Source organism: Clupea harengus, chromosome 24 (genome assembly GCF_900700415.2).
Source record: "Clupea harengus chromosome 24, Ch_v2.0.2, whole genome shotgun sequence".
In the NCBI taxonomy this organism is placed as follows: Eukaryota; Metazoa; Chordata; class Actinopteri; order Clupeiformes; family Clupeidae; genus Clupea; species Clupea harengus.
The window spans coordinates 5,030,350-5,037,849 of record NC_045175.1 but is presented as its reverse complement, the minus strand read 5'-3'; the positions used below and the strand labels follow the sequence as shown (position 1 = coordinate 5,037,849).

General features: G+C 44.8%; 1 protein-coding gene across 1 annotated transcript in view; it reads left to right on the top strand.

Annotated features, from left to right (window-relative positions):
* Window positions 1–7,500, top strand: part of LOC105891016 (VPS10 domain-containing receptor SorCS1) — a 132,358-nt gene that overhangs the window by 101,008 nt on the left and 23,850 nt on the right. The window contains 3 exon segments of the mRNA XM_031561850.2: window positions 1,095–1,241; window positions 2,563–2,665; window positions 6,562–6,638. Coding sequence (XP_031417710.1) covers window positions 1,095–1,241; window positions 2,563–2,665; window positions 6,562–6,638 — 327 coding nt within the window.

Below are 7,500 nucleotides of genomic sequence, written 5' to 3'. Positions count from 1 at the left end.
CGGTGGTCGGTTTGCTGGCCCCGGCCTGACATGGCGGAAGCCCAGTCTCACCCGTCTGTGAAAAGCGCCAAACCTGGATCATGTCTGTCAAGAGTCACACACACGCTTATCAACTCAGTCAGGTACAGCTTCTCATGCCAGCCCCTGGCGTATCGTAGCACACAGGTGAAACAGGAGAGGTGTGCTGTCTCTTTCTCTCTCTCTCTCTCTCTCTCTCCCTCTCTCTCTCTCTCGACTGCTCGGTCGGTGGAGGCCTTTAAGCGCTGAGGCTATCTCCAGATCTAATAATTAAAGTGTTGATGACGCCCCCTACGGTGCCCCCCCCCACCCCCCATTTGGCCTCGACGAAATGGAGGAAGACGATCCAGCGGCTTGATTGAGGTCGCCAACCTAACTCCCGCCTCGGACACGTGCGTGCATTGCACGCAGCCTCTGCTAAAATCTCTGCCTTTGGCAATACCGAAGTGCGCTTCAATTATTCACAAGGCGTGGGTCCTCTTATGCGCCACTCCTCCTCCGCCGCCTCATCCTGCTCCTCTTTCTCCTCCTTTCTCCTTGGTGGCCTGGCCTCGAGGAACGGGTGGCATTTAGTTCGTGACAGTCACAAATTGTAGTCGGTTCGATACGCCGCCACGTTGCTAGGCTAAATCCGGCGGGTCGTACGCTAGACAGAGGCCCTTTTAATAGTTCTCTGTTGAGGGCCTTGTGATTTTTGTTATGGAGGGGAAAGAGGCCCATCCACGCACAGGGCCGCAGGCGAAGCACTGAACAGTGTAAATCACAGCGTGTCGAATTGGGTTTCCACAGGAATACAAAAATGGCCTCTGACTATTGTGTATGTGTGTATTTGTGTGTGGGTGGAGTCCGAAAACACTCAAGGCGTGTTGAATGTTTACCTCATCCATTCCGCTCTCTCTTATCTTCCCCTGCCTTTCTCTCTCTTATGTCAGTCTCTTTCTCTCTATACTCACCGTCGAGTGAATATACTTTCACTCCATAATCATTTCCCCTCGCACTCCATCTTTTTTTCTCTCTGTCTCCATCCGTTAGAGTAAACTTGTTTTCTCTCCGTCATCCTCATCATCGTTCCCTAGGTGGCAGGAATAAAAGGCATGTTCCTGGCGAACAAGAAGCAAGACAACCAGGTCAAGACTTACATAACCTACAACAAGGGCCGCGACTGGAGGCTGCTGCAGGCCCCTGATGCAGATCTGAGAGGCGACGGCATCCACTGCATGCTGGTAAGTGTAGTTCTCAAGAGAGAGAGAGAGAAAGAAAGAAAGAAGAGAGAGAGAGAGAGAGAGAGAGAGAGGACAGGGGAGTAAGAGAGAAAGGGGATGAGAAAGTGATAAAGGGAGAGTGAGAGAAAGCGAGAGGTAGGCAGGAGAGGCGAGTTAAGAGATAGGGGAAGAGAAAGGGAGAGAGAGAAAAAGATGGGGAGAGAAGCTTGAAAGTGAGGAGGGCAAGATAGTATGAGAGAGAGAGAGAGAGAGAGAGGGAGGAGAGAAAGAGAAAGAGACAGGCTATCCACTGACTCCAGCCAGTAGACAATAGGGGCTGCAGCAGCAGCAGTGTCCATCAAAGCTTGGCCCCACTTCGACTCATCAAAGTTAAAGGTCAGACGTTTGATCCCATCTGAAAAAGCTGACTTCACATTTAAAAGGAAGATGCGAGCGAAAGGGGGCTGGGGGGGCGGCTGAAAAAAAAGCAAAGATGCTAAAGAGCCAAACTCAGTCAGAGCCAAGTTGACAGATTTTTTTGTGTGTGTGTGTGTGCCTCTTCATAAACGAAGATGCTTTCCCTTAAGAAGCATTTTTTTTTTTTTTGGCGGAGGGGGGGTTAGATTGACATTTGCTTTTGTGCTGAAGTTAATTGAATGAATTCATCGACTTGATATCTGGCAGATGCGCTTGTGTTTTCAAGGACTCACTCTGACTCAGCTGTAGTCGCTGTGATGGAGCAGACCCAATTAACCCTCTCTGAACGCACACAAAAATGATTAGCCTCCATATAATCTCAACTCATTAAGCCTCCCATTTTTTGAGCGTGTAGCCTTCGCCCGCCGCTACGTAGTTATTTGTCAAGAAAATGTCAAAGTTTTAATAAACTGCTAAATACCGCTCACAACATGCGATCCCTGCTGGCATTTCCAGTCATGTAATGAGGATGGAGCCGCTAAAGGTTACACCAATCAAAATCAACACTGGGGGTCAACCAATTGAAACCATGGAGGTAATGAAGGGTCTGTAATGGAGGTGGGTATTACAGTCAAGCCGATGAAACTCTAGAGAGTCACAATCAATGACTGTGTGGTTGAATATGTGTGATGAAAATTGAGGGTGAGCCATGCTTCTTCAGTACCCACACACACACACACACACACACACACACACACACACACACACACACACACACACACACACACACACACACACACACACACACACACACACACACACACAAACACACACACACCACCCTGTGCTCCTCAACCTGTCTTTAACCACCTCTTTGTCTGGGACTGATGTGATTCAATCTTTTTTTTTTTGTTCCTGCCTTTAGCCGTACTGCTCCCTTCACTTGCATCTCCATGTGTCGGCCAACCCGTACACGTCCGGAAACATCGCCAGCAAAGAATCATCACCCGGCATCATCCTGGCATCAGGTATGTTGGCAACTTCTCCTTCAAGCAGCAATAAGGAGTTATGTTCCTAAACTAGCAAGCTAACTACCTTAAAGGCATGCAAAAACCTTGCAAACACCACCAACAGCCCAGTTGACACTGATAAAAGCTTGCCAACACACTTACTGGTGTCTTTTGGCAGTATAGCTGGAAATGTCATGCTATGAAAGCTTTTTTTTTCCATTGTTCCAGCCCGGAACACAGAACTACATAGGTCATATCCTGGATGGCTAGTGGGAAAGACACCAAAACGAATTGCATATAAAACCATACCTCAAAATGTGTCAAATTGTTGCATAGTGTAACTTTAACAAACTAACAAACGCATACAATACATGACGTAACATTGTGTGATGCATGGATTGATCTACTGCCCAAACGCATACAATGAACATGCCATATGCTCTACTATACCATCACCAATTCTACTGTGTCGCAGTGTGACATTGATACTACTACTGAATGTAATCATAACCATATAAACTGCACAGCCCATCCGTGTGTGCTGTTACTCATTTTTATCCGGTATGTTCCGTGGTGCTTTATAGTGTAGTTCCACTGCAGCAAGAACCCTTTAACATAAAATATGACTACAGATGTTATGGTCAAGTGTGCTGGGGCCACGGATAATGTTATATTCCTGTCCTTGTGTGTGTGTGTGTGTGTGTGTGTGTGTGTGTGTGTGTGTGTGTGTGTGTGTGAGTGTGTGTGTGTGTGTGTGTGTGTGTGTGTGTGTGTGTGTGTGTGTGTGTGTGTGTGTGAGTGTGTGTGTGTGTGTGTGTGTGTGTGTGTGTGTGTGTGTGTGTGTGACCAAAGCCGTTGGCATTGAATGTGTAAGTCTCCCCCCTCAGATTGAAATGTGTTCACACCTAAAAGTGGCTCAGCTTGCAATTACACCAGAGACACTCTGTAAATATTTTATTGAGACCACAGAGAGACATAAATAAAAGTAAGTAAGACTTTGCCTTGTATATATTGTTTTTAATCTAGTTTTTCTGAAGGCCATAAACCCCCCCACTCTGTGTGTACATTGAGAAGCTTAACGTGTGCTGCACACTGGCTAACCAAAGGGGATTAATATCAGACATGAGGTAGAGATTGCCAATTTGTGTCTATTTTTTATCCCCGCACGTTCCCGTTGGGTGCCCCGTGGTTCTATTTTACGCTGTTCTGACTGCTTCAGCACAAAGGCAAAGCTGGTGTCAGATCAGTTCTGTGGCTCAGGGCTTGGCACAACTTTATTGGTTCCATTTTTTTTTTTTGGGGGGGGGGGGGGGGGGAGTTCGGTAGACACATTCTGCTGCTCACCATGCGTAGCGGATGACTGTAGAGAACAAACAGGATTACTGCCAGGCACGGTAAATGAATGTCTTTGGAAGAGTACTGCACTTGAGAATGGCGGAAGTGACAGGAGTGGAAACTGTGGAGTGCTCATTCTACCACTGCTTTGGTGTTAAAGGGCCATCTCCTCTCATACGGAACAAGTAGAGTCTGTAAAAACATTTAAGAATCACACTTGTCACTTTTTACAACAATTGCGTGATAAAACTGGGGTAAAGTGCCTGCGTATACATTTCATACTAAAATGGCATTATGTCCTTCAACATGCAAAGTAGATCATATATAAAACTAATATTTGTTCTATGTTACTGTATTTGAAAGAGGCCATAATTATGTGTGTTAACACACTATAAGTGTATATACTATATAAAAATGGAGATAGGAATTTGACAGACTTTTTCCATATGGGCTATTCCCACAATGAAGTGTTGTTGGTCCCTTGGTTGGCAGTGAAAGTTTATTTTGTCACTCTTCAAGGGGAATAAACATACACAGGTGTGTGTGTGTGTGTGTGTGTGTTTGTGTGTGTGTTTGTGTGTGTGTGTGTGTGTGTGTGTGTGTGTGTGTGTTTGGAGGATATTTAAACTCCAAAATTGCTTCCAAGTGAACACAAGATGAAATATAGATGTTCTAACGGTTAATCCCCTAGATTATTTTGCCATCTAACTCCTGTGGGCTTCTCGCTTGGTTTTATCATTCGGCAGTTACATTTCCATGTGGAGGCAAAACCTCTCCAGAAAGTTCTCTTTTGCTTTTCGAGCTGCAAAAAAAATTAACCCCTGACATTGACCTCAGCAGACTGGGGTGTGATGCATAATTTAACGAGGAGATGTACGCTGAAGAGGGCACAAAGGCGTCCAGCGCAGTCACATGGAGAAGCCATTCAGGGTTTTTTCGCACGGTTAAAAAAAATCACACCCACACCATAATACAGTCTCAACATCGAACACAGAACAAAGCCGGCGTGAAGACATAAAACATGAAGGACTCCGCGAGCGAGCGAGGGAGACGTGCAGAATGTTCTGGACGCGAATCTCAAGAGATTATTCCGAGAACATCTAAGAAACACCAAACAAACAAACTTCCAAAGAATATGAGTGTTGAGCTCTATCAAGTATTGAATACATTGGTGTAGTATTAGATTGTGCAGATGACCCACCAAAACTAGCGATTATCAAAAAACATAAGACACGGCTGTTACGATAGGCTATTCACTTCCAGTTGCTCCTATTTTTTTTGCCTTGCAACTCTTTAGCCATAGACCCATAAACATAGATGTCCTCCCTTGTGCCATACCACATACCATACAGTTGATTCCCCGACCTTTTCCTGCTAATTGTTAAAGCTCTGCCACCATGTCATTGTAATCTCAGATGATGATTCCTATCTAACTAAATGTTTGCTCACTTCAAAATCATAAAGTATCTGCTCAGCCTTTACCCCTAGATTCTGCATGCTGTTTGTGGAACAGGAAGTGTGCCGTTTGTGGGACAGGAACCCACCTTTGAGGTAGAGCAAGGCAGGCATGGTGTGCTGTGCGAGGCCCAGCTGAAGTGTGGGCGGTCTCTCACTACAGGATGGTGCCCCCACCCCCCCCCCCTATGGGGGTAATTAAATGATTGTCCTCCACAGACCAATTACACCCACCCCACTAAAGACTTATGAAAAGGAATTTGAAAGAGCACCCAGAGGCAATGGCGGCATGATACAGAGCTAAAGTACATGACGATCTGCATTCTAGTTTAGGGATGCCATGTTGTATGCTTCACTATCAGTCATTCTACATTTTCAATTCATTTGACAGTACATTTTTATGTACCACACGTATTAGAGGTGGGAGAAAAAATCGGCTTGATATTATCGCGGTAGAGTGGTATTTATTTATTTAATATTTTGATTTTAATTTTGTTTTGGTACATATTCTACATACATACTCTGATAACTCTGATGGCACAAGAGTTCATTCTTCTCTTGCGTCAAAATTGGAGGGAACAAATGAACCATGTTGTTGAGGGCTGCACAGACTCCCTGTGTATAAAACACAATATTTGGGAGAAATGAATCGCAACGCATCGTCGAATTGAATCACAATGCTTACCGTGTCATAAAATGTTGAGAATCGCAATAATATTGCGTGCTGGCCCAAATATCGTGATAGTATCGTATCATTGCCTCTGTGGCAATTCCCACCCCTAATATATATCATGTAATGTTGTACAAGAATCATATCATATAATAGAAGAATAATTTCTCCTTATCACAGTGCTGAAGCACCTTCCGTATTTCCCATTTTCCATTAAAATGCTCGACAGACCGAGGCTGAGTAAAGATTAGGTGGTGCCCATATGCATACCAAAAACCAAAGGTTCATCCGCAATCAAATATCTTTCCCAAGAGCACGCATGGGTGTGTGTGTGTTTCATTTGCCACTGAAGGTGTCCTTTTCGCACGTGTGAGGATTTGTTTTGCATTTACACCATCTCTCTCTCTCTCTCTCTCTCTCTCTCTCTCTCTCTCTCTCTCTCTCTCTCTCCAAGGCTCTATTGGTTCTGGACTGAGCAGCAGTAATGTCAGCATGTTCATCACATCCGACGCAGGCAACACATGGAGACAGGTGAGAGACAAAGACACTGGGTGGAGATGGATGGATGTGGAGAAGTGGATGTGGAGAGAGATGGATGGATGGACATTGAGATAGCAAGATGACGATTTAAAAGAGGCAGAGAGGTCATTTCAATATGGATGATATCCATCTCTAGGCGTATAAATCCCCCCGATCCTCCATTTCAGAGGGAGATCATCAAACAATACAGTCCCTTGAAAGTAATTGGATTTGTCGCCCCCCGCGCGATGCCCGTGGGTGGTTTCTTCAAACATTTTGATGGCGTGATTTAAATTTATGGGGGCCCTAGTATCTAATTAAAATAAAAAACACGGAGAGGGAAAATAATTAAGAGGAAAATTGATGTGCACAAGTGCATAGCTCTTTTAGGGTGGAGGTGTGTGCGTGGGTGTGTGTTTGTGTGTGGAGGGTAGAGGGTGGATCGTGTCGTGTTGTGTGCGTGCGTGTGTGTGTGTGTTTTCCATTTTGATCCATTGTCGCAAAGAATTACGATATCTCCACCTTGAGGCGAAACTCATTTTCGGCTCAGGTTAGGATTACGATGATGTGTTTGAGTTCTAATCAAAATGAGAGCCAGCTTCGAGGAACAGGGAAGGAAGACAGTCACCTAACCAGTCAACTCTAAAGCACAGTTGCCTTTAAACTTCACACTCTAGCTTCAGGATACATTAAGCATAAGCACGTTTGCTACGGCCTAAAACAAACGAAACATTTAACTTGCTTTCCTGCTTCATCTGTCACGATCCAGCAATCTGCATGTCACAAGATTGTTGGAAAGACGATTTTGAAAATGACAAGGAAATTAAAGCTTTGCAGCATAGTTTGGCAGGCATTAAGAATATGGGCTTTGATG